This window comes from Xiphophorus hellerii, chromosome 19 (genome assembly GCF_003331165.1).
Source record: "Xiphophorus hellerii strain 12219 chromosome 19, Xiphophorus_hellerii-4.1, whole genome shotgun sequence".
NCBI classification, from domain to species: domain Eukaryota; kingdom Metazoa; phylum Chordata; class Actinopteri; order Cyprinodontiformes; family Poeciliidae; genus Xiphophorus; species Xiphophorus hellerii.
In genome coordinates, this window is record NC_045690.1 from 27,596,008 (window position 1) to 27,623,221 (window position 27,214).

The 27,214-nt window shown below is 41.3% G+C and overlaps 2 protein-coding genes across 4 annotated transcripts in view; one reads left to right on the top strand and one right to left on the bottom strand.

The window, feature by feature from the left end:
• akap6 (A kinase (PRKA) anchor protein 6) overlaps positions 1–27,214 on the bottom strand; it is a 179,291-nt gene that overhangs the window by 149,654 nt on the left and 2,423 nt on the right. For all 3 annotated transcript variants that reach the window (XM_032548280.1, XM_032548279.1, XM_032548278.1), the window contains exons 2-3: positions 22,432–22,704; positions 19,257–19,428 (exon numbers count right to left, since the gene is read on the bottom strand). In XM_032548280.1, the coding sequence (XP_032404171.1) occupies positions 19,257–19,428; positions 22,432–22,649 (390 nt within the window). In that variant the 5' untranslated portion in view covers positions 22,650–22,704. The remainder of the gene's footprint in view (positions 1–19,256; positions 19,429–22,431; positions 22,705–27,214) is intronic.
• LOC116709643 (uncharacterized) lies at positions 12,123–16,643 on the top strand. The gene is made up of 3 exons (XM_032548298.1): positions 12,123–12,295; positions 12,738–12,744; positions 15,606–16,643. The coding sequence occupies exons 1-3, from the start codon at positions 12,249–12,251 to the stop codon at positions 16,362–16,364; spliced, it is 813 nt and encodes a 270-aa protein (XP_032404189.1). The 5' UTR covers positions 12,123–12,248; the 3' UTR covers positions 16,365–16,643.

Genomic DNA, 27,214 nt, shown 5'->3' on the forward strand with positions numbered 1-27,214 from the left:
TACAATGAAATCAGTCATTCCCATTCACACACACATTCACAGACTGATCAAGCTACTGGATGGTAGCCACAGCTGCTCTGGGACAGTCTGCCATGCACCGCTCCCATTGGCCCTCTGACCACCAGCAGCAGTCAAGGGTGAAGTGTCTTGCCCAAGGACAGAAGGAAGACAGAATAATTATGTACATTTTCAAACTCCTACCACCGTCGTCACCATCGCTCCACTGGCTGTATCTCAGAATGCAATGTTAAGAAATGATTGTCCACATTTCTTTTCTAATCAATATTTTAGAATTTCTACTTTGAAAGTGTGCTCCTCTTCTGAAGCCACTTCTTAATGATGTTCTTCCAAAGTTTCTTCCCTCAACTTCTTTTTCTAGCAACTGTTCAAGAGACCAGCAACAATTCTAATGACGTTATCTCGCATTAGTGGAAACTTCTGGAGATTTGTGAAAGTACACAACACACGGCAACGGTAACCAGAAATGCAAAGTTGAATTATCATACCAGCAGATTTTCTTTGAGGCCAGAGTTTAAAACAAGTGTTATTTGGATTCTGATGTGGTGCAGAATAAGCTGCTTTAATAACACATGATCATAGAGCATAAATATTATTCTAAGATTTTCCTGTTATGTAACACCCTAACTCAGAATGGCAGAGAAATGATTTTTTTCTTGATCTTTAACAGCAAAAACCAATCTGCTCCTGAACCAGTTAGGGAACCAGATTGAATTACCATGGAAACAGGCCTAGGTAACAAGTAACCTGCAGCTGAACTGAGCTCAGTAAACCACTAATCCTGCTTAGAGTGCAGCTCCCACATCTCCCCAGTTTTTACACACACTAAGTGGTAATCAGGCTCACTAGTGGCTTGTATTTTTATGTTTTTGTTTTTTTTCCACCTGTGCTGCAGGTCCTGGGGAAACCTCAGACTTGTGAATGACTCCCAAACATGCTAACCTCCACCAGGACAAAGATCCTCTCAACCTCCAGACTGGATCACATCCCCTGCCTACCTGACCTCCTCTACTCTCTCTGGAAATTAAACAAGGAAACACTGCACCATTGCCATACTGCTCTCTGTTGGCTTCAGGCATAGCCAGATTCAACATACCCTCACCAATCCCTCTCCTCCTCCTGCTGCCTCTCTTATTACTTCCCTGTTTGCCATAAAACATATTAAAATGCTCTTCTTTGTAATAATTGCTACAGGATGGAACATAACAGGATGGAAGTAAGAAACATTCCTATTTGTAAAAAAAAAAAAGAAAAGAGAAATTTTGTTCCACTCAAACTTTTAAAAAAAAGATAGAAATTTTTGTTCCACTCAAACTTTGCTGTGTGCAGTTCTATAACTGGCCCATTTTTCTATTGTGCCGCCTTTGAGAAAGCAGGTGACCTGGCACTGAACCCCCGGGTGATCCTCTGCTTCTATCTTTGGCTGCTGTTGCATGTTGCTCCATGGTGACCTCCCTGAACAAGATAACACTTCTTGTTCTGCCGCTTCCTGAATTATAACAGGCACCTAGCCAGTCAGAATGTAGGTCAGATACTCTGCCGGCCTGTCTCATGCTACGTTGGCTAACACTCTGACCTACTGAGAACTGGCCTGTGCACATTACTGTACACTACAATATGAACTACAGCAGGGAAGTTGTAGTGTGCTTTGCTGCAACCTGAAGTGTGAAATACACTTCAGTGGAGTTTGAAAACAAAATATATGTATATGTTTATGTCTGCTTGAACAATGTGTGTGCCCTGTTGATTTTTTTTTTTTCTTTTTTGGGGGGGATTTTATTGTAATCCATGGGGGGTGTGGCAGAAAATCTTAAGGAACCACTGTTGCAGGTGAAAAACTTTAGCTGAATCACCATGGCATTATATCATTATAAGCTAGCTAGTGTTGATGTCTTTCATTATCGTAATGCATAAATTATATTACTCTGTAAGTTGAGACCTGTTGCGGTACTGAAATGTTATGTTATGGTGATGAACAGTGTCTTTTTGAAATTATAAATAGATAAATGCATAGTACATTTACGTTTTAATTCAATCACCTTCCAGTGAATTCACTGAAAATTCACTTGGATTTCACTGGAATCTGCAGTAAACCTTTATTGGAGCCACAGTGGTATTTCACTGGAACCGCAGTGGTATTTCACTGGAATTGCAGTGGTAAGTTCACTGGAATCGCAGTGAACTGGAATTACAGTGGGACTTCATTGGAATTGCAGTGGAATTTCACTGCAGCTCAAGTCTCAATTCCAGCAGAGGTTCACTGCAATTCCAGTGAAAATCCAGAATTGCAGTGAGATTTCACTGGAATTCTAGTCTCAATTCCAGTAAAGGTTCACTGCGATTCCCGTGAACTTACCACTGCAATTCCAGTGAAATACCACTGCAATTCCGGAATTTCACTGGAATTGCAGTGGGATTTCGCTGGAGTTGCGGTGAAGTCACCCGGCCCGCCACTGACTTGTTTCACAAGTGGATGAATGAAAAAAAAATAAAAACAGTTACAAAAAGTATTTCACTGTAAAGATGTTTTGTTGCAACCTAAAGTGTGAAATACACTTCAGTGGAGTTTGAAAACAACCGATGTTCAACGAGACATATTGTAGGTTTACGTCTGGTTGAACGATGTGTGTGCTTGGGGCTTCAAAGAACTGCAGTGAGAGCTGTTATCTACAGAGGAAACATGGAACAGAGCTGAACCTTCTCTGGAGGTTATTGTGGTTCCCTCCTTAAACAAAACAACCCACTCACCTTGAACCCCTCGCTGCCCCTTTTCCCCCACCTGATTGTGTATTGGATGGTCTGATGCATAGAATTGAGTCAAAAGAAAAGAAGTGGAAAATATGTAAGGGAAGAATTTAGTCTAAACTTTAGTCCAATAGAACATTTTACCCCAGGACATCTAGTAATTGTTTGCTTACAATGAAACACTGTTTGTAGAGATTTCATAATTAAAACAAATAAAATGCAATTCTCACAGTAAATAGAAATTATAGGTATAAAGCACAATAAGGAGGATTTAAGCGGGCGCAAGGAAAAGAAAGCATGTCCAGGCCATGATACATACATACCATTAATACAAAATCTCAGTAAGGTTGCATGAAATATTCTCTCATGCATTATTATAACATATCAGACACTCAAATTTATCAGAGACTCTGGTTGGCAGAGAGTGTGTGTGGGCGTGTGTACAAGCACACACTCAGTTTTGACATCAAAGCTCTATCATGTCAGTCTAAAACTGGTGAAAATGTCAGTGGGGTCTTTCACATGTTTGAGTAATTTACACAAACTTTTAAATACTAATAATGATACACACACACACAAACACACACGAGCATTCAACAGAAAGCCTGTCAAACTGAATCAACACAAATCATCAATAAAGTCTATCGTCCAATCTGAATCATTTAAAACTTAGAAGATCTTTGGTCCAAGCAGCTTGGACCAAATGTTTGTGTAAATACATTTATATCATCATTTAAAACAGGGGTGCCCAAAGTGGGTCCTCGAGGGCCGGCATCCTGCATGTTTTAGTTCTCTCCCTGGAGGTAGTAACAACCTTTTCTGCATGTTAATGTTCTTCTTAGGCCTTTTAATGAGCCATGATCCAGGTGCTTTAAACCAGGGAGAGAACTAAAACATGCAGGATGCCGGCCCTCGAGGACCCACTTTGGGTACCCCTGATGTAAAGCATGCACATACAGAGCTACATGGTAAATCAACGTGTCGATGATCTAATCTCGCTGTATATTTCAAGTCTTTGGGGTAAACGGGTATTCCAACACTTTGTTCTGGTTCTAATCTTCTCTTAAACCTTATCGTGAAGCTTAAATATTCTAAAATAGTTTCAGCTTCTCTGTTTCACCTTCCACATTACTATTATTGTTTGTTCATCTCTTCTTCCCCCCAAACATATTGAGCACTAGAACTGATCAACTGATGCTATGAACTCTGCAAACTCTTTTCAAGACTAAAAGAAAATTACCACTTTCATTGGCAATAACCAAATAAAGTGAGAACCATGTTAAAAAAAGAAAATTAGCATATTTTTTTGTTGACTGAATTAAGAACAAAATCCTGTATACAAGTTGGCTTAGAAAAACAAAAAGGCAATTGGAGATTCTGCTCCTCCGTTTGTCTGGGATTATACTTTTATGTTCAGACTGAGACATTACAAAGTAGTGCAGGTCAAAATGTTTTTGGTAAGTATGCAGATGTTTCTTCTCTTCTTGTCATAAGTACAAGATGAATATCTGTCTTTTGGTCGACATGTTACAGTGCTGCAGTTTTGCATGCCTCCTATCTCAGAACTGCTATGTGTGGATCATCATGGTATATTAAAAAGAGAGAGCTAACACGACCAAACACACAGTCGCAATACACACTTAATGGAGCAATAAGAAAAACACACACACATTTTTTACTCTCCAGTCACGTACATTCAAGATATGAACTGTCAATCAGAAGCTCATACATCCAGCAGCATTTCTAATTGCCCAAAATCAATCTAAAACAAGTAGACTTTTCCTTCAGGTCCAATCGCTGCTCAGCTTCATCACCACCAACATCAAGGGCTTCTTACTGGCCGTGTTCAAACTGCTCATGACAGCTTGGCCTCATCCATACCCATTCAATCTAATAACCTTCAACTCCTTCACTACAGCCCATCAACGCAATGTATTTCACCTTGGAGATCAAAAACCATGTGTTCCCTCCTTCCCTGGAGTATTCAAATTAAACAGCTTCAAAGACAACCAAGACCCGCTGTTGTGATACAAAGACTTGTTACAGTTATTTCTTCAAAGGGACAGCTTGAGTGATAACACTGCAAACTCTAAAATGTATTATAAGGTTGTATCCACAGCAACCCTACAATTCATTTCCATGACTAATTTAAACGAATTTAAATGAAGTACCAGCTGAGAACTATATCTCATCTCTTTAAGTCCTAAATCTGAATCCTTACACACAAAAGGTATGGAAAGTCCCTTCCTGATGGGCTCAGTGCAGAATCAATAAGAACATTTTTAAGTTACACCTGGTTTTTCTGCTTTTTCATGTTGGCACAGTCTGTTGGTTTCAAGACCTGCTTTTCTGTGACAGTTTCCTTTTGTGTTCAAGCATTTTGACCGTGTACATGTATATACCAGGAAACACAATCTTTTCCTTTTCTCATCAAAACAAGCTATTCTCCGATTCCCTCACACACTCGCAGTGTACCAGCAAAAGTCTCCCAATCCTTTTTCTAGACTGGCAAAGATTTGGATCAAAGTAAGTCTGAAAAATGTAATTATGTAAAATAAATATTAAAATCATGTTTTGTGATGATCCTTTGTTAATCAACCTCTTTAATAAAAAGTGAATTTCATAAGGCATTGAGGGTCACTTGAGATTAACAGATCATTTCTATTAATGCAAAAATGATGAGTAAGATATCATTTCTTCAAATTAAAAGTTTGCCTAAACTAAGACTGCTTTGCTTTTAAAATAATGAGAAAGCCGTGTTTTGTAAGATACAATTTTAATGGTGGCATCTCTGGATGCCTTTTAAAGTAACACCTTAAACCAGTGGTGCCCAAAGTGGGTCCTTGAGGCCCTCCATGTTTTAGTTCTCTCTCTGATTTAACATACCTGGATCAAATGATGGCTCATTAGAGGCCTAAGAAGAACATTGACCTGCTGGAAAGGTTGTTACTACCACCTTTAGAGAGAACTAAAACATGCAGGATGCTGGCCCTCAAGGACCCACTTTGGGCACCACTGCCTTAAACACACTGCTGTGTTTAGGCCAACATGCAAAAACCAAAGCAGGAACAGAATTTATTGATGTTTAGTTCATCTTTGGTGTACGGTTCCAGATCAAACAGGAAGAAAAATATTATATATAACTTTATGAACTAGTTAAGAAAAGTGTCTATTAAACTACAAATCAAAACAATTGTTTTTATAAAAATATTTGTTGAAGCTTGTCTGAGTGTGTCGTTAGTTATGTTCAAAGAAACCAGTCTGGTTCTTTCATGAACTGAATTTCCATCCAGGGAGGACAAAGCCATTCCTTCAAAAACATACTGAAAGGAAGATAACAGTTTTCAAGTACACTCAGGGACAAATAATATTCTGTGGTTTAACTAAAACTGAAATGTTCAGTCATAAAGAATTTTTTTTTGTTAGGATCTAGGGTTGTTTTTTAAGTTTTTCTGGGTATACACTTTTTTAGTTTTGATCGTTTGTTATCTCTTTAACCTTAGATCTTCTGTTAGATCAGACTTGGTTCTGCTTTACTTTTAATTAAACTGCTTTTAATTATTTTAGTTAGATTTTGTTTATTTGCTTCATGTGTTTAGTTATACTTTGTTTTGTTAATAGTTTCCCAGCTCCCTTGGTGTTTATTCTCCTCGCCATGTGTGTTTACTATTTTATTTTAGTTGGGTTTTTTTATTGCTTTTTTTACAAACACATTATGAACATTTAAAAATAGCAAAAACCCAATACAGCATTCATAAACCTCTCATCCTGCCATGCAACCAAATCCCTGCAAATCCTGATCCCACTCCAGTCCATAAGGTAAAAGGGATTTTTCAATCCAGTTTTAAGAATATTCCATTTCTTACCTTTTATCGCCCTTTGATATTTTCAGATCACTCATTTTAATACCGTAAAAGAGAAAAAAATCTAAATCCTTTTTCAAAGAGAAGAAAAGAGCATCAAAAACTCTGTTGCTACTATATAAGAAATAACACACTAGTAGGGTGTGTGAGGTGTGTGTAGGGGGCTGGAAGTGTTTGTGACCTAGTTCCTCCATTAGGGTGTTGGTGTCGAGAAGACGAGGCAACAGTTGGATGGTTAATTTTAGGACGAGTCTAACCCACTCCTCGCACATACACGCAGGCACCCACACACACACACTCAATGTATTGCAATGCATAAATGAAGAAGCAATGTACCAGACCAAAGACCATGGCTGACAGAAAAGTTCATTTTTTATATACGTACATGTAGGCACTAGTGAGGCTTTTTCAACAGTAGGTGGATAGAGAGAGAGAGAGAGAGAGACAGACAGAAGGGGGAAGAATGCAGCAAGTGGTGTGGGGCTGGGAATCAAACCGTTGAGAACTAGAGCCTCTGTTTATGGTCCATCAACTCTACCACTGAACAATGTGGCATCCACATACGGTAATCTTCCTCTTCATAAAACCCCAAGAAAGCAAACAGAAATCTTGAAATGAATAGTTCTAAATTTGTAGTTGTAATGAAGTCAAGTCACTGCTATCCACATGACTCCTCTATGAACAGAAGAGTCACATGAGCATTTTGCCTCCTAAGACTTTGGACTCCAAAGACTGAAAATCAACATTTTTCTATGTTTGCTGTCTTTGGTAGAAACATGGCGGCTGCTACTGTGAGAGCTATGAGGGCATGATGGGGCAGATAAGAAGAAAATGAGAAAGCAGTAAGAGTGAAGTCCATTTCCAGAGAACATAATGTGCTTCATCACTAAAATAATGCAGACTGCTTTTAGGCTAGCTCTACTGCAGAATGAGACCAAACCAGTCAGAACAGTGATGAACCCCAGGTCCTGGAGTTATCAGGCACATCTCAAAAGAACAGTGGGTTCCACTTTCATGACGCAGCATATGAGAGTACCAGCAAAGATCTGCTGTTTGGTTGATTATTGTGTTTTCAAAATATTAGACTCCTAGCCTAGGGATCTGTTTCCTCACCTGACAAAGTAAAGGGTGGCGCCCTCAGTGTTGCTTCTCCCTACAATGATCTCAGTGTAACCACCCAGACTTGCTTCAAACTCTTACATCCCACTAAATAAAACGGTTTTGGACATCTAAGCCTCCAAGTAATAGCTTAAAAACCTTACAAAAATGTAAAAGATGCACACCTTGCTGCTGCATGATGCATGACTGTGTGACTCTACCCAAAGAGTCACACAGTCACTGCAGTGATACAACACAGAGTAAAAACAGCTGTTGTCACAGCATAAGTACAAGGTGTGGAGTGAAAGCAAACACACATGCACATGTACACACACCTTACAGGTTGCTTGGGTGAATGTCATGAGTTTTGTTTGTTTTGGGGGATTTTTTGTGATCTACACTGGCTTGGAAACGGTTGCCCCAATGTTTTTATGGCATTTCTCTCCTGGACTGACAGCTGAACCTCCCAGACTCAAATAGTCTGAAGACCCTCAGAAATGCTAGAATTAGTTATGACATGCATTTAATATAAACTATGTACAAGATGACATTAAAATGTTGTTGTAAACATTCAATACAATACAAACCATTAATTAAGAATAATTAATGGCTTATTTACTTTACATTTTTATTTATTCTAACATCTAACTTGATATTTTTAATGTTGGCAAACATCTTCAGCTGGCATTCAATTCATTAACTGGTCTTTTGTCTATAACCTGATTTAATAAAGAACAGTTGTCAAAGTGCATAGTAGTTTTCTGTACAACTACTTTGTATTATAAGGATTTTGATAGTTATAATAATGCTGTTTGATTCAGTGTTAGATTAATTTTCAGCTTTAATTATTCTTATTTTTAACAATAATATGGTGATTAAAGTGACCAACTTAACAATTTTTACAATGTTAAATGTTCATGTTAGTAGATGCCTGGTGTTGAGTAGAAAATCATGGATTTTGTTTACACCAAAGACATCCTCCACAAACGAATGGGAGGCAAGTGTTTAAAAGCATGGCTTCAATGTGTAAAAATGGTGAGACCTCATTAGAAATATTTGTTATTGTTTTACTCACTGGTTTCACTAAAGAAATGAGACAGGCCAGGACAAACTGAAGTGGGGGTGGGGGTGGGCAGGCTGCTACCAGGACTAAGGAAGACATTAATCTTTGGAGAGGACAAAAGTCAAATGCTCTATTGAAAGTGTTTTGTAGCTGTAGCTTTTTAAGTCTTACTATTTCACAGAATCCCATGGAAGTGTTTAGAACACATAGCAGCCTCTCCCTTGCAGAGCAGCTCCGTTCAGCTGTTGGACTCCACCTGCTGTATGACACTAAGAATAGTTCAGAGGAGTCCATACCATTACTTAGACACACACCCAGACACAGAAACAACACACACACACACACAGAGACAGCAGCTGCATCAGTATAATCATATCCTACAGTCTCTCCGTGGCAAGGTCGGGTTATAGAAAAATGCCCTGCAGGCAAACGCATTATAAAAATGACAGAGATACAGAGAGAGGTGGAAGAGAGAGATTGCAAATGATGGAGAGGATAAGAAAGAAACAAAAGCCACAAAAGGGTAGGAAGGACATGATGAAGGAGGAGAGAGATCACCAGGGGCATGAATGTGATTTCAAACAGCCGTCTGAAGATGTGTCTGTTCCCATCGCCGGCTCACTCAGTGAGTCTGCTCAACCACAAACCTCCTTTTCTAGAGAAGCTCTAAACCCCTACAGCCAGGATGTCACCTGTCAGAAGGGGAGACTGAGTCCTAGCCAGAAACCAGACATTAGCTGTTTTTGGAATTCATAAATGTAGGTAAGTTAAATGTTTTCCAGTAGGAACAATGAAAACAGATGAGGCCTGTTTCACAAGCTAAAATAAAACCTTAAGCTGGGATTTCAAACTTAACACATCAGCCATTTAGTTTTACAAAAATAATCAAGCAAAACATTTTAGAAAAGCTTCATATCTAGTGTAGCAGCTAGTCTGGTCAGGGTAGGATGATGATGGTGTTTTCTCAGTGAGTAATCTAGTCCAGAAATGACATTTTACTGTTATCTAACACTTTTGATTAGTTTGTATCCAGTCAGATATTGACTTTACTGGGTTAGTAAGCTACGCATTATAGAACTGCTGTATGTATAGCTAAAATTGAGACAATTTGTCAAGTTGTCCTAAATTTCTCCCAAAATCAGTTGTGTTAGGGAAAACCTAAAACAGGGATTTCAGATTTCACTTTTTATTTACACTTTGTTTTTATAAGTATGTAGCTGAACTGGTCAGATTAGATGATTAGATATTGTTTTAAGAATACACAGTCCAGTCATATACCATGCATCAAACCAAATGAACTGTTATTTGTTCAAAATGTAAAATTCTGAAAAGTTATGCAATTCACAACAAGAAAAGAATTTGTCACATCATATTATTATGATCGTATAATGCAGTATGTAACAAAATGTTTTTTTTCTATATACTATTTGTTAAAACTGTCACCATATCATGACAGTGTAGAGTAAGAGTCGGATAATCTGAGCTACTACTGCCGTCTGCAGAAAAACACCCCCCAGGTCAAAAACACCCAATCAGAGCCAGGAGGAGGGGCTTACCGCCATCAATCATGCTCAATCATGCTAAATGTTCTAATGGTGAAGAAACAACGTGCAGTGATGACTGATAGTTGTCCTGTGGACAGATTCCCCCACCTGGGGTGTGAATCTCTGCATCTGGTCCAGAGTCACCATGGGCCTCTTGGCTGCATCTGTGATCAGAGCTCTCCTTGTTCAGCTGGACGTTTAAGTGTATGGCCTCTTCTTGGTAGGTTTACATTTGTGCCAGACTGTTTCCATTTCCAAATGATATATTAAACAGAGAGATGTTCAAAGTTTGGGAAATATTTTTAGAGCCAAAGCCTGCTTTAAACTTCTTGGCCTGTTTGTTGTGTTCCTTGGACTTTATGATACTGTTTGCTCTCCAATATCCTGTGAACCTCTGAGGCGTCACAGAGCAGCTGGATGTGTTCTGAGATCAGATTACACTCTGTTTAGTAATTAGCAATCATCAGGCAACTTCTGAAGGCAATTGGTTGCACTCAGAGTAAAGGGGGCTGAATACATTTTTCACATCACATTTTGTTTTGAATCATGTATAATTCTATAATGTATTGTTGTATACCACTTTGTGCTCTACATTTTGTGGAAATATCACTATAAATTTTGAAAATATTAATACAGAGAAATTCCTGTGATTCAGCAGACTTAGACAATGAATTCTGCAATAAATAATAAATATGTTTTAGGAAGTTTTCTAGAGTTAGGTGAAGCATTTGAGTCCTCTCAACAGAACAGTTTTCTTTGGAAAATTTAAAAGCGATGAGACTGGTTAGATATGACATGCCTTTTATCCCATCGGCATCTCCACAGGAGGTGGGATGCCAGAGATATTCTCCACGTTGTTGTAATACAGAAATAATACCAGGAGGTGGAGCCATCAACCAACGAATGAGCCTAAGGCTACGCAAACATCAAGTCAGGCAGAATGTAGACTGTTTCACAGCTAAATCATTAAATTTTACATGAGCAATTTATGCACTACAAATCTGCATACGATCTCAATATATTACTAACACATTATTTTAAAAAAATGTACATGGTGTTTTGTTATTGTTTGCTAATTTGCCCAGTATTCTCAATACTAGAAGGCACAACAGGTTCCATCTCTCTATTGCTGTCTTTATTAACTGTAGAGGCAGCAAAGTGACAGTTCCGCAAATAAAGCTTTTAAGACTGGTGAAAAATAACACAAGACACATTAGTACACATACACACGCGTGCACACCCACCTACACACACGCCCCCACACACCCCCACACACACACCCACACACACAATGACCTCAGAACCCAAACAGTAAGCTGTTGTTTTATGCTCTGTGACACACACATTATGCAAAAGTTTGGGTTTGTCGCTTCCCTGAACTGCACTGAGCATCAGCACATGAAGTTTACATCCACCCAACATCTCCATGAATGTCATAATTTCTAGGCTTTTGATTATTTGAATTGTTCCTTTTTCCAGGGTTAAACAATAACACAACTTTAAAAACATCAAAAACAAGAGTTGGAGGGAAAAGCCTCAATTATTTTGGATTTTTTCTAATTAGAACAATTTCGTTCATTTCTTATTATTCATATCAACCCAATTTTCACCAAATGTTTCAAATTTTACAAGAACAGCCCATTCAATTTATTCACAGAATATACAATATACTGTATATGTATTTTGTATATTCCCTAACCCCCGGGCCGTGAACCGGTACCGGTCCGTGGACCAATTGGTACCGGGGCATGCGAAGAAATGAAGCCTAGGCGCAAATTCAAACTGGAAGACTGCTTTATCCCCACCGGGACCCGCTAATTGAAGTCACCTGCCCACCATCGTCGACCTATCAACGCTGGACCAAGCCACTTCACGTCCAATCATCGACCAAGTCCCAGCTGATAAGGAACTTCATTCATGGCGTCCTCCGCTCTCCAGCCGAGCTCAACAGCACGCAACCACTATGTCTGACTTCGAGTCTGATCCTCTACCAGATACTCCGGTCGCCTCTCCCGAGGCCCCCGGTCCCTCGAATCCTGCCTCAGTTCGCCGCAGCGTTCGCCTGGCCTCACGGCCAAACCTTCCTTCCCCCGCCTCTATTCTCCGTTCTAAAGGCATTGCTCTTACCCCCGGCCTCCGGTCCTCTCAGATAGCTTCGCTCGCTGCTCTCCTGCCCTCCGGCGAGTCTTCTCCTTCTCCATCCACCGGCTCTCCGCCTCCTTCAGTCAGAGGGAAGAGATCCTGCAAGTCCTCCGCTCCTCCCGCGAAGCGACGCAGAGGACGCCCCCCCCTCCTCCCAACCAGCTCTACGATCCCAGGAACCCCTTTTACCTCCTGATCCTGGCCCTTCCTTTCAAGCTTCCGATCCAACTCTCGAAGCTCCAGGCCCGTCTTCTGGTCGCCGCTCCCCTTCCTCCCCTCCCCCCGACCAGACGCACCTCCTCGCATCCGCGCTCGTCACCTCCATGGACACCTTACAGCGCTCCATATCTTCGCTTTCAACCCTTCTTCACAAAGCTCCGGACGCCTCCATCCCTCCTACTGCCCCATCTACTTCCGCATGCGTCAGCCCTCAATTCAACTCGCAGCCACCAGCTCCGACTTTCACCCTTGCTTCAGCCCACTCAGCACCCCCTCTCGGTAAGTCTTCCTTTTCTTTTCCTCTTTCTCTGCATTTAGCTTATTTAAATCCCCCCCTCCCCCCTTTTCTTCGTTATCAGGCATGCCCTACACGCCTCAATGCGCTCACATTTCTTCGAGGCTGCGTTCTAAGATTCTTCAAGGACAGTATATTAATCTAGCATCCATTCTTTTACCATCTCCTGAAGTTGACCAATGCGTTGCTTCATCCGAAAATTTCTCTGCTATTCTCAAAACCTCAGATCCCCGTCTCTCAAGGGATCTCTCCATCGGCCAATTTCTAGCGGCCTTCAGCGTTTTTAGAGACGTTATTTGTTCTGTTTACCCCGACCGCAGAGTCGAACTAGACGCCTATCTGGCTCTAATCGCCGACCTTCATATGCGATATGGCAGATCCCTGTTCTACCAATACCATAAAGCCTTCGCAACTAAAGCCGCCGCAGTTCTTTTTCGTTCTGGTCAGTGCCTTAATTGGTCGATCCTGGATATGGAAATCCTCATTATGCTCACGCAATCCACACTATGCTTTCAATGCGGCTCCATCGGACATCAGAGTGCTTTTTGCCCTTCTCTCCCCTTTAAACCTAGTACCTCTGCCGCTTCTCTCCCCCAGCCCCTTCTCAATCTAGGTCAGCACGACCGTTACGGGAGAAAAGTCCAGGTATTTAATAATATGCCCGTTTGCAATAACTTCAATGAAAGCGTCTGTGCTTTTCCCAATTGTGCTTTTCTTCACGTATGTAGCCTCTGCAGAGACGCTCATCCGAAGTCAGTATGCCCCCGCCGCCCATTCCCCACCAGGAGCCGTCGAGGTTCCAGGAACTAGTCTCCCGTTACCTTTCCACTCCCATTCTAGTGCCTGAATTAGCTTCTCTTCTGCTTTACCACCCCGATCGCACTTTCGTTAATTTCCTGATCTCCGGTCTCTCCCAGGGCTTTCAGATAGTTCCCCTCGTCTTGCCCAACCTCCGTTCAGCTCTCAATGAACCGAACGTAGTTTCTCAGTTGTTATCGAAAGAAATTTCTAAAGGCTACGCCATCGGCCCCCTCGTTTCCCCCCCCCCCTTTTCCTTTTTTCCGCGTTAATCCTCTTGGCGTTGCTACCCGGAAATATTCCGGTAAAAAACGTCTCCTTCTAGATCTTTCCGCACCCCATTCCGGTCCTCATTTTAGCATTAATAGTCTCATTCCGAAGCCTCCGTTCTCTCTTTACTACGCCACGGTAGACCACGCCATTTCGCTCATTAAATCTGCCGGGCGGCGCATGGCTCGCTAAGGCTGACATTACCGACGCCTTCAAGATCTTACCCGTACATCCCTCTCAATGGGACCTTCTAGGTGCCAAGTGGGACAACAAATTTTATTTCTTCGTTCGGTTGACATTCGGTTGCAAAAGCAGTCCCTGCCTTTTCAATATGTTATCTGAAGCCCTATGCTGGATACTCCTCAACATTGCGAAGCTTCCCTCCGTGCTTCATCTCCTTGATGACTTCCTCCTCGTCGATTCCCCTTTTCAAACACCTTCCTCCCTCCACAAACTCAAGGATGTCTTTAAACACGTCGGGGTCCCTATCTCGGAGGAGAAAACTGCCGGTCCGTCAAAAAGCTAGAATTTCTCGGCATCTCCCTCGACTCAGAGGGAGATGCCCTCTGAGTCATCTCCCTCTGGCCGGCTTCATTGCCGGCTGACAAATTAACCCGAATCCGCGAGATCTCCCAAACTCACCTCTCTTCTTCCGTTCTCACCAAACGCGAGCTTCCGTCCCTGCTCGGTCACCTCAATTTCGCCATGCGTATCATTCCCCAAGGGCGTTCTTTTATCTCCAGGCTGTTGGATCTAGCAAGTTCAGTCCATTCTTTGCACGATCTAGTCTCGCTAGACGCCGGTTGTCGCTCTGATCTTTCATTTTGATCAAAACTACTTAACAGCTGGAACGGTATTTCGTTCTTCTACGATGACGTCATTCTCTCCGCCGACTCAATCCAGTTCTATACAGACGCAGCCCCATCAGCAGGTTTTGGGGGATTTTTTCAGGGCAGGTGGTTCGCAGAGAAATGTCCCTCTTCGTTCACGCTGTCAGAATCTTCAGCCTTTTACGAGATTATTCCCATCGCTGCGGCCTGCCGGCTCTGGGGGTGTTTTTGGGAACGCAAGCATATCGTGGCGTTCTGCGATAACGCAGCCGTCGTGGAAGCAATCAACAAAGGTCGCTCCTCCTCCAGGTCCATTATGCCGTTTTTACGCCGCATCACCTGGCAATCCGTTATAAATAATTTCATCTTATCGGCGCGTCATGTTCCCGGCCACTCTAACGTTATCGCTGATGCTCTCTCTCGCCTTCAATTCCAGATCTTCCGCCAGCTCTGCCCTTCAGCCGACCTCCTCCCTTCTCCCGTTCCCCCTTTCGAGGACCTAGTCCTGAACTAATTCCTCCCGCTCTTCAACCTTTACTCCAATCCGCTAAACTATTTATAAAAAGCGGTTTAGCCCCTTCTAAGCTCAAATCTTATTCTTTTGCCTGGCTCAAATTCCAAAATTTTTGTCTTTCCCACGGAATTCCCCTCTTTCCAGTCCGTATAAATACCGTCGTTGCTTTTCTTACGCACTGCTTCGTGCACTCTCGCTCGAAGCACTCCTACATTCGCAGCCTCCTGGCCGGGGTCAGTTTCTTTTATCAACTTCACCTGTCCTCCCCTTCTCTTAGTCTCTTTTCTAATCACGTAATTAAGCTCCTCCTGAAAGGCTTCGCTAACCAGCGCCCAGTACTCCCCGACGGTCGTAAACCTATAACCCTCCGTATTCTACAGGACCTCCTCATTACTCTTCGCTCAAACCACTATTCACCATATCTCAAGGCTCTCCTTTCTAGCGCATTTCTCCTAGCGTTTTATGGTTTCCTTCGCCTGGGGGAATTTACCTCTCCTTCTAATAACTTCGTCCCCTCTAGAGATTTGTCTGTCTCTGACCTCAAGTTCCATCCCGACTTCTACAGCCTGACCCTCAAGCACTCTAAATCCAAAGGCGCTTGTTCCATCATTATAGCACGTAATAATAAGTCTTTCTGCCCCTTTTTAGCTATGTTTAAATTCGCTCTCCTTATATGCAAGATTAGCTGCGGCTCTGAATCCCTCTTTCTCACCCCCGAAGGTAATCCCATGACCGCTACCTGGTTCATTAAACACCTCAGATTGCTCCTCGCCGCGAACAATTTTCCCCCCAGTCAGTTTTCCGGCCACTCCTTTAGAATCGGGGCGGCCACATCTGCAGCCATTCAGGGAATCCCCTCGGCGTCCCTTCAGCAGCTTGGTCGCTGGTCTTCATCAGCATACTCGTCGTACATACGCCCGGACCTCTCATCGATGCTTGCAGCACAACGCTCCCTCAGTGCTTAGGTAAGCTACGTTCGAATCACTGGTGGTGGTTGGTTCACCCCTCATGAGCTTGCGCTCTTCTCCCTCGCTGTGATGTTATTTTCCCTCTCGCTTTACTCCTCATTCCCAGGTTTCTTTCAGCAGTACCATCTCCTAACGCCCGTTTCCGCAACTCTAACATCGCCAGTCAATCCCTACTCTACAATCGCCGTTCGTAAGAAGCGGTTTCTATTTTCATTTTTATTTCATTTTATTATAATGTTCATATTCTTCCCCTTAAGTTCTTCCTCTTTAAGATCAAACTTGAACCTACTATTTCCTAGCTAATACCTGTCTTCTTCCCGCCCTACTCTTCTTACCTTCAGCTTTCTCCTTCATTTCATAGCATCCCTAGCTACCCGTCAGTCATCTGCCCCGCTCCCCTCATCCTACACCCCTCTTTAGTTAATGCTGGCGTTTTTCAACCAGCATCCCCGTGTCTTATGCCCTGCTCTCCTCATCCTATACCCCGCTTTAGTTAATGCTGGCGTTTTTCAACCAGCATCCCCTCGTCTTATGCCCTGCTCCCCTCATCCTATACCCTGCTTTAGTTAATGCTGGCGTTTTTCAACCAGCATCCCCTCGTCTTATGCCCTGCTACCCTCATCCTATACCCCGCTTTAGTTAATGCTGGCGTTTTTCAACCAGCATCCCCGTGTCTTATGCCCTGCTCCCCTCATCCTATACCCCGCTTTAGTTAATGCTGGCGTTTTTCAACCAGCATCCCCGTGTCTTATGCCCTGCTCCCCTCATCCTATACCCCGCTTTAGTTAATGCTGGCGTTTTTCAACCAGCATCCCCTCATCTTATGCCCTGCTCCCTCCATCCTTCACCCTGTATTAGTTAATGCTGGCGTTTTTCAAACCAGCATCCCCTCTTCTAAGCCCCGCCTGTATCCCTTCATTCTCGCCCTACGCATTCCCCGCCGGCTTTTCTATCATCATGCCCTGCCGTGTCCTCTGCCGGCTATCGCCCGCCCACGTCCATTCCACTAGCCCCGCAGCATTTCCAGCCGGCTCATCCTCCAGCATCCCTATGCCCTGCGTTCTGCTACTCCATGCCCCGTTGTGTCCTCAGCCGGCCGTCACCTCCCAACATCCCTTCTTCCCTTGCCCTGCCGTATCCCCAGCCGGCTCTCACACCACGTCCCCATGCCCTGTGTTTTGTGTATTCTACCACCTCTTGCCCTGCAGCATTCCCAGCTGGTCTTCACTTTCCTGCCCTTCTTTCCCTCTCCTTTAGCTGTCATGTCACTTCCTTTACGTTATTCATATTCCTTTATTTAATCAGGTAAACCCCGTTGAGATCTAGATCTCATTTTCAAGAGGGACCTGAGCAAAAAAAAAAAAAAAAAAAAAAATTTGCGATACATAGTAATTATTAACTTAGTAGCCAAAGTCAGCGCAACTTCTTTCCCCTTTTTACTTTCTGCCTCGTATTCACGGCCTCGGCCCCGGCCTCGGCCTCTCTTTGGGGGATGACGTTCCTAACAGCATCGGGAATGCTCATCTGAAGCCTATCGCTAACGCTGCGATAACCGTTATCCCCAGCCGGGGCCCAAGCGCCAAAGACTTTAAATCCTGTTTGTCAATAAACTCTTCTAATTGTCTTCTTATCTCCGTCTGAGTCTCTCCAGATTGAAATAATTAAATATTTCCATTTTATGTATTATATATGTATTATTATCTTTTATCATGAAAATCCTTAAACCGGATTCTCTCGGTTACGTCTTGCGCTCCAACATTGAACCCACAAGCAGCAAAATGAGTAAGAAACAGATCAGATGTCTTTGGAAAGTTTCTTTGTGAAGGGAAAAAGGCCCAGAGAAGAGACAGGAGAATGGATTTGTCCCGGACCGGTAGGTGATTCCCACATTCCAAGCCCGCTCTGCATGATATGGTGACTGGCTCTCTAATGAGGCAATGAACCCTTCAAACTGCTTCCGCACGTAGAGACCAAGCACCCTGTGCATAAGCAACACTTCGGGTGTCATTGTCTCTCATCACTCCCAGATGGGACCGTCTCGTTGCAGAGAAACAAGCTCAGGGCTCTTATTAGTTGTTATCGTGAGTTAAAGTTTTCACGAAAGTAATATGTTCGTTTTTGTGGCGCATCTGTATCTTATTTTGAAGGGATATGTAAATATTACCATAGCGACCAGAGTCAGAGAGCGTTAGGGCAGTGGTCGAGATGAGATGAGAGGAGTAGAGCTTGTGAGTTTTAGGTCTGGTTCACACGACACGAGCCGATAAAAGTACAACAGGTTCGATCGGTTCTTGTGTCCAGCCACACGGCAGGAGCAACACACCACACACGAACCGATTCTACTCATGAACATCCCGATTCCAGAAGAAAATCAAGTAAAACCCCCAACATACCATATGTGAATATAGAATAATCAAACACGGATAAGGATATAGAAGCAGTAGTGATAGTTTGTGGACTCATTTTAAGCGATAAAAGACATAACAAAAAGAAAAGGCATTTGATAAAAGATGGCGGGAGCAGCCGCTCTATTTGCTGCACTATGATTTGGAGGTGAGTTATGTTTTTTCGTAGTTAACATTTTTAACTGAATAAACATAACCACATATAATAGTCCACCCAACTCTCAGTTGCGCTATGTCAACTGTTTGGGATTCCCCTCCATTCTTACGTCACCGCGTTTTCGGATTGGCTACCTGTCACATTCAACAGGCTGCGTTCTCAGGATAAACTCCACATGCTGCGATAATCGGGCCAAGACACCACCATGTAACACACCACACACTGCAGGACGTTGTAAGATTGTCGTAAATCTTGCATGCACCCCTGATGCCCAGGGGTGCATGTAAGAGTTGCCATAGTAACAGGAAGAGCACGCATTTTGCCTACCTTAAGTTGTACTAGGTGGACATCCACATGTCTGTTGTCAGTGTCTTGTCCAACAGAGTGTGTGAGTTGAGCAACTCTGTCACTGGTTGCTCTTAGCCACTTCTCAATCTCTGGCAGATGGAGGACGACCTTCCAGTCGGCTCCAGTGTGGAGAGGAGGAAGTTTCTTTGTCCTTAAAGCAGAATACATGAGAAATAAATACAATAAAGAATGAGAATCTACACCCAGAATTATCTATATGTCTTCTCAGTGCTAAATGTAAATTTAGCTTTCTTGGCAAATAGTTCTGATAAAGTTCTAATAACTTATAAATATCTGAACAATAACATATGTTTGGGTGTTGGAAGTCACAATTCAAAACTCAAATTTGTGAAAAACAAGCAATACCCCAAAAGTCCTAAATGTGTTTAAAAATAACTCCAAACCCTGGAGTGTTTTTTTTTTTTTTTTACTCTGATGGTAGCTACACAATTTGTATTACATTTTTTATTTTTTGCTGAATATAGTTTGCTTAGAATAGACATAATGCAGCATCTCCCCTCCTTTGTGTCAAATTAGCAAATGTATTTAACTTCATAGCTGCACATCTATGAAGGAAAATCTAAAGTTTCCCTGTTAGTTTAAATCTAAACAAGAATACAGTACAATTTATAAAGAAAAATATTTTGTTGGAAAGTCCCACTTGTTGGTGGTGTTTAATTTTCTACTTTTCATTAGCTGAATGCTGCATTCCATCCAAGTCAGAAACCTTTCCTCAAAATTCTACACACCTGAGAAAAATGTTTTTGAGATCTTTTTGCAAATGTATTGAAAGTATTAAAAATAGAAAGAAAAATAAGCCTAAGATCCCTGAACTTGATTCAGATCTGTGTTGACACACTGAATAATAAAAGTCCCTTCTAAATCTAGGCATTTTATCAATGCAGTGATGAGTTAACAGAGAAACTTATGAGTGCAAAAAACCCATCACAAAATGTTGGCTCACAAGAGACACTCCCTTATTAGGTATTCTGATATAGATTATGGAACATATAAGATCAGCAGCCTAAGGGAAGGAAATATTGATGGGACTGCTTTACACATTCTGTAAAAAATGAGAAATTTTCACAGATAAGATGTGACATGTTCCTGTGAATTTCACATGTGTTTTGTTTTGTTTGTTTCTCTGTTTATGCTTTTTTTTCTATATGCTCCAAAAACTTTGGAAAAATAAAGTCTAAAAAAAGAGAAGCTCCTGATCATGCTTCATTTGGGTAACCACACTTAGCTTTTGTGGAGAATTTATCCATTCTCCATGCTAAGTTCTTGATGTGTGAGGTTAAAGAAGAGTCAGTGAGTTGAATTCATAAATTCCATTTATTAATATCAAAATACAGCTGGTCCCTTTCTCATGCTACCTTTAGCAGGACAGAATGGCATCAAACAAAAGTTGGTAATTCTCTTTGTTAGCCTCTATCTAAGCTACGCCCTAAAGAGGGCGTTCCCGAGTGTGTCATATCCTTTAACCCTAGCTTTGAGGGCTAACATGTCATTTCCTTTAGCTTTAGCTTTGCAACTTGCTAAAAGACATAGAAGAAAAAACAGAATTATTTATTCTCAACACTTTGTTCAAATATTTGTTCATAATATAGGGGAAAAAAATCTGTTTTGAGGCATGGAACCTCATTTCTATGCTTCATGGAAATAAGGTTCATGCTTAGAGGAAATGAGGCATGAACAAGGCTCATTTAAATAACTACTGTACATTTACTGTTCTTTTTAAAAAAAAAAAAAATCTTTAGAACTATGGGCCTTTATTAACAGCTACCACAGGAAATGGGCAAAGAGAGGAAGACATGCAGCGAAGGTCTCAAGGTTGGGAATCGAACCCAGGATGGCCTCTGTACATGGGACATCCGCTCTACCACTACCCCATGATACACCCCAGTTCTTCATATTTCTTTAACAGAAGGGGAAAATTAGCACATTTTGTAATCAGCACATAACATATGCTACCATTTAAAGAATTGTTCTGGAAGAGCTTTACTCGTTAAAGTGGCTACATTTCCTTTTAATGTGAAATAGCAGTGTGGCAATAGCTTCCCTAAACAAATAAACTGAATGCGGCTCTGAACAATCTGATTCAGTATCATCTTTCACAGTGCTAGAAGGAGGAGCTTCCCCTGTAAAGCTCCTTCAAGTCAATGTGATGTTTCACAATAAAGTCTTTCTGGAAGTTCTGTAGTTTGGTTCATAGATGCAGACAGCCAGTCTGATGCAGTCTGCAAGGTCTCAGTCAGGAAGGGGCTCCTATAGTTAGATTCTTTTCATCTGTGAAAATGCTCCCTTTCACAGGTAAGTGGAGCCAAAATACTGTAAGTATTCCATTTTAGTGCATATATAATGAGAAGAGGGAACTTATCTCTGCTTAGAAGTCCCCAAAAGTCATTGTCTCTTAATCTGGCCATCAGTTTCATGTAATTATGCAAATCATTTATCTCTTTGTCCTCAATAGTTTGCAATGAAAATGCATAATGAAGTTCTGCTGCTATGTGATCTATTTCAATGTGCTGAAAGGGGTTTGAGAAAAATGTAGCAATGTCCTCCATGACATTTAAGTCATCAAAACATGAACTCAACTCCTCTGTCACTTCGTCCAGATGTGTGCAGAAATCGTCCGGGTCCTCCTCATCCTGCTCTTTGATTGTTGAGATCATTTTTTCAGGTTCAGAAAATGTTTTAGCTTCCCAGTGTTCAGATGTGTCTTCTAAACACAAAGTTTTTTTGTATGTATTAACTGCACTTATGTTGGACCGATGTTTGTTTTTTTCCCTGGAGTTCAGTGTTGAGGACATTTAGCGTAGCAGTTTTAGCAGTTAAAAGCAGCGGACCAAGCAGCCATGCATCGTCTGAAAATTCTTTGTGCTCTTCATTCCCAGACTTTATCGCTGGAATAGAATCAGCACATCTCTGCAGCACTTTGAAACAACTCATCAGCATGAAGAAATAGGTTGCTATGGTCAAGTCAAGTCACCTAACTTTTTGATCCTCCATATAAAATAGAAGTCTAGTGATCACTGCAAAAACAACCACCACAAAACATCTTCAATGTTGCACCCTCATTGTCCAGGAGAGGGAAAAGGACTTACACTGCAAGTTTAAGCAGATATCATCATCATTGTGGGAGATTCCATACCTCTGGGAGAAGACTGGATCAGTAATAGACTCTTCATCGGTGAGGTTGGACTGGTTGCTCTTAGGGCCAAGGGAAGAGGCTCCAATCAGAGACTGATGAGCCATATCTGGACACACAGGGGCGTTGGCAGGGTGCAGGGAGGGCTCGACGTCTGTGATGAACATGAGCTTTGGGGATGGAGGCTCAGGACTCACAGGTGAGAGAGTTGCAACGCTCATGATGGTAGAGCAAGTAGGATTCCAAATGTTATTGGACTGGCTTCAGGGACAGGAACTGCAGAGAAACAAGAGACAAAGTCTAGAGGTAAATGAAAATGAAGACAACAAGTCAAGAAGAAAACCTGAACAGAAAAGAAAATATAAATGAGAAACAGAACACAGGCCAAGTCCAAGACAGAAGCTAATTTTCACTGTTATACAGATGATACTGTATTCATCCATAAATACTTAACTACATAAAAACCTGGATGTCTTGATTTTTTCTGCATTTAGATTCAGGCACAACAGAAGTTGTTGTGCCTGGAGCAGAATGTCTGAAAATTAACCTGTTTAGTAAACCACTTGATCTGATAATGGCATTAAATTAGCCTTCAGTAATAAAGAACCTCGGTTTTATTTTTGATCTCTCTCTATGACAAAAATAAAGTCCATCTATGCCTCATTTTCTGTCCTACAATTTTCTCCACAGCTTTGTTTTTGTTGCAAACATAAGCTGGCACTGCATGGCACTGCTCACACACCCCCAGTGTGTGTCTGCTCATGACTGAATAATTTATCACATGGTGGAGGGGAAGCAGATAACTCCAAGCATTGATTCCATCATGCCTCTGTATTTTGCATAAAAAGCAGAGGAGAAGAAGGAAACAGAAAACCTGGCTCAGTCACATACTGGAGCATCCAGGCACCACTAGACTGCGCAAAGTGTGCGTCTGGAAAAACCTAGAGCAACAAAATACAATGTGAGGTTGTGCACGTTTGAGGAACATAAATAAATAAAGTATAGTTCTTCAAGTATTTTCACTCAGTCCATAACTTCCTTGCCATCACAATTTGTTACATTTCAAAGCAGATAGGGAATTTTTTTGCATTATACAATGACAGGAAGAGTGGTTCACATTTTTGCTCAATATGCAGATCACTTCAGTAAAATAAATGATCATTTGTACATTAGCATTTACTTTACATATTTACAGCAACTTAAAATGAGCTTGAGAGAGATGCAATAAATTATTAACAGGTCTGTGAACTATTTGTGACACAGCAGACACTCTAGGGATCAGGAAGTAACTAAGATCCATCCTTGTGTGAAAGAAAAGACATTCAAGCTTTTTATGAACAACCTTCACTGCACCACCTTGATCAAATGTGCCTTCAGATTATGTACTCACATTTGGAACAGTGCATAATAATTGATACATAATCTGTTATTATTACAGACACATTATCTGTTATGCGTCTAAAATAATAACAAATGTGATTAATTAAAAGTGAGAAATTTAACTTTACACACAATTATTATGCAAGTTGTAGTTTTGACAATTTATTTGAAGTTTAATCATTGAACAACTACAGCGCTCTCAGTCAATCCAAGATGTTAAGAATTTCTCAAACCTGATGTTAATCTTTCTTTTAAGAAAGTAAAAGTAAGATTGTGGCTTTTTTAGGACAATATCAATGTGTGCGTGATTAATGGGCAAGTATTAGTGTGCAGAATTAATATACAACTGAATTAAAATTTAAAATCAGGCTTTAATATTTAGTTGAACTCCAATTTTATACAAAGTACTTCAGCAAACAAAATAAAAACACAAGACACCAGATTTATGAAGATAAATTTCCATGTGGCTTTTTTTAAAAGTCACCCTGCTCACCCGACCTCAGAGAGTTCCAGAGTCTTGGAGCCACAAAAGCTTGCAGGTGTAAGGATGCAAGAGTCCACTGATATAAACTGATGTCTGCTCATGCAGAGCTCTTAAAGTCAAAAGGAAGATGTTGAAGGGTTTTGGAAATTAGACCAGGAGCCAACTTTTACATATTCACTAGATTTCAGCTGTACAAAACAAACTCTCAATAAAAATGAATAATTTTATAACGAGATGGCTTACTGGCCTGTTTATGTTCCACAGACGGGCAGGGAGAACAATCTGTGTGGAAAATCCATTATTGACCAGATGGAATGAGATCGACCAGCACACACCACCTCTGGCAACTCTGGCAAGCAGGTCTGGGTGCTGGCTCCAAGCCAAACTGTTCATGTACAATATAGTCTTTGTCAAGTTTGTTTAAAACTTAATACTTATGTTTTAATAATTATGGTAACTAGTGGCATAAATTGAGCATTGAAGAAATTTGTTTTTTCTAACCCAAACTTTTTGCATTGGTCTATTTTATTTCTATTGTAATAGCTTCAGTTGTAATTTTTAGAACTGTGGCATTTCTGTTATAGTTTTGTCTCATGATTAATAAAAAAAATCTGAATTTGGAGATGAACATCAACAGCGAAAAACAAAATGACTTAAAAATCTACTAGATTTTATACATGAATAAATTACATTTATAAAATGTATGGTACATTTGACTAAATGTTGTATTCAGTAAATACCTTGCTTATTCAATATCTACATGCTCCCATCACCTGAGGTTAAAACAAGTAATAAGATTACCAACCATAACTACACAGATGATATACAGCTCTACATTATGATCCCCCCATTGACTCTGAACTCAACAATCTGAACAGATGCTTAGAACAAATCAATGTGTGGATGTGTCATAACTTTCTCCAGCTGAGCAGAAACAAAACTGACCTAAAGAGGAATGATTTATAATCAGCACACAGCTTCAGTTATTACAACTATACTGTGTGCACAATTATTAGGCAAGTTTGGGTTTTGACCATATCATCATATCCATATTTTCCAACTCCAAACATATCAACAAACTGATGTTTGGTGAGGATAAACATATCAGCTAATGTGTATTTGTTTAATGAGGGAAGGAGGGGCCTATGGAAATAAACACTCTGTATTAAGGTGTAGATAATTATTAGGCAGCTTCTTTTCCTCAGATAAAATGGGCCAAGAAAGAGATTTAAGTGACTCTGAAAGTCCAAAATTGTAAAAAGTCTTCCAGAGGGATGCAGCACTTTTGAAATTGTTAAAACATTGGGCTGTGATCGCAGAACCATCAAACATTTTGCTGCAAATAGTCAACAAAAAATGTGTTGAGAAAAAAATGACGCAAATTAACTGCCAAAGATTTGAGAACAATCAAACATGAAGCTACCTGGAACCCATTATCTTCCAGTGCTGTCATTCCAGGACTACAACCTACCTGCAGTGCTAAGAAGTAGAAGATGTTCAGAGACATGACCAAGGTAAGGAAGGCTGAAACCCGACCTCCACTGAACAAGATAGAGCACTTGATGAGATGAGAGTGATTCCTGATTCAGAAGTATTGATGTTAACAACAAACAGCTTCTGAGGGTCGGGCTAAATAAGGATGGGGGTCTCAGAGAAACATCTCTTTAATTTGAGGAAGGCCACTTCAGCCTCAGCAGTCCAGGAAAACGGGATCTTGGTGGAGGTGAGAGTAGTTGGGGGAGAAGCCTCGCTGAGAGCATGAGACTGTGGCAGAATTTGGCTAATCCCTGAAATTTCTGCAATTGTTTGCAGGTGTGATGAGTGGGCCAGATGGGGCGTTACAGAGTCCAAAAGGCATGACAAGATATTCTAAAAGTAGTCTTCCAGTCATGGAAGCCGTGTGGTGAAAGTGCTGGAGAGCCAGCTATGGGAGTTTGTCCAGAATCAACTGAATAGGGGAAGAACGAGGAAGTCAGAACGTGACTGGGGAAATCCAGAGATAAGTAAAGGTAACCTGAGCAAGGAGACAATGAGGAGAACAGCACAAAAGCAGAACTAGGAGGCACAAGATACAGGCAGGGAGCTCAGATATTTACCACTGCGGGTGCCAGCTTAGGTATCGAAGTGCTGGCGTTAAATCCATACGCAGAGGGGGTGGAAATGAGCCGCAGGTGTGACGGAAACACCTGTAGCAGGTCAGGATTGCTGCTATCTGGCGCCCTCATGAGGAGGGGCACACAAACTGCAACAAAGGATTAACAGAACACGCAGACTATCCCAGATTCTAACATTTGATTTTAACATGATTACTGAAATATATTTAGTATATTAGATTTTAGCGCAATTCATATTATTTTTGTTGCATACCACGTATGTACTTTAAATGAAATGTGAAACTGGGCATAATAATTTAAAAAATTTAGAAGATGTGCATATTCGTGCATTAAAAAAATAGCTAGAAGATATTCAATATTGAAATGTACAAATATTAGTGGGCATGTGCAATCATCAAAATATTCTTTAAGTGTGGCAGAGAACTCCTTCCAAAACAACATCTGGCTAGTTGGTATTTGTTAGGAAAATGTGATTAGTACTGTCCACTTTTATATAAATCAGGGGTGCTCAAGTCCAGTCCTCAAGAGCCACGGTCCTGCAACTTTTAAATGCATCCTTATTCCAACAGACTGGGATCGAAAGGCTGAATTCCCTCACCAGCGGTCATTCAGCTCTGAACAGGCCTGGTAATGAGCCATTCATTTTGTTTAGGTGTGTTGGAGCAGGGATGCATCTGAGTTCCAGGATAGTAGCTCTTGACAACTGATATAAATAAACCCAAGGACTTAGCACAACAGAATTTTGTAGAAAACATCTTGATGCTTGAAGCATCCAGTTTGATGGATCCTGTTGGCGTCTTTGACAGAA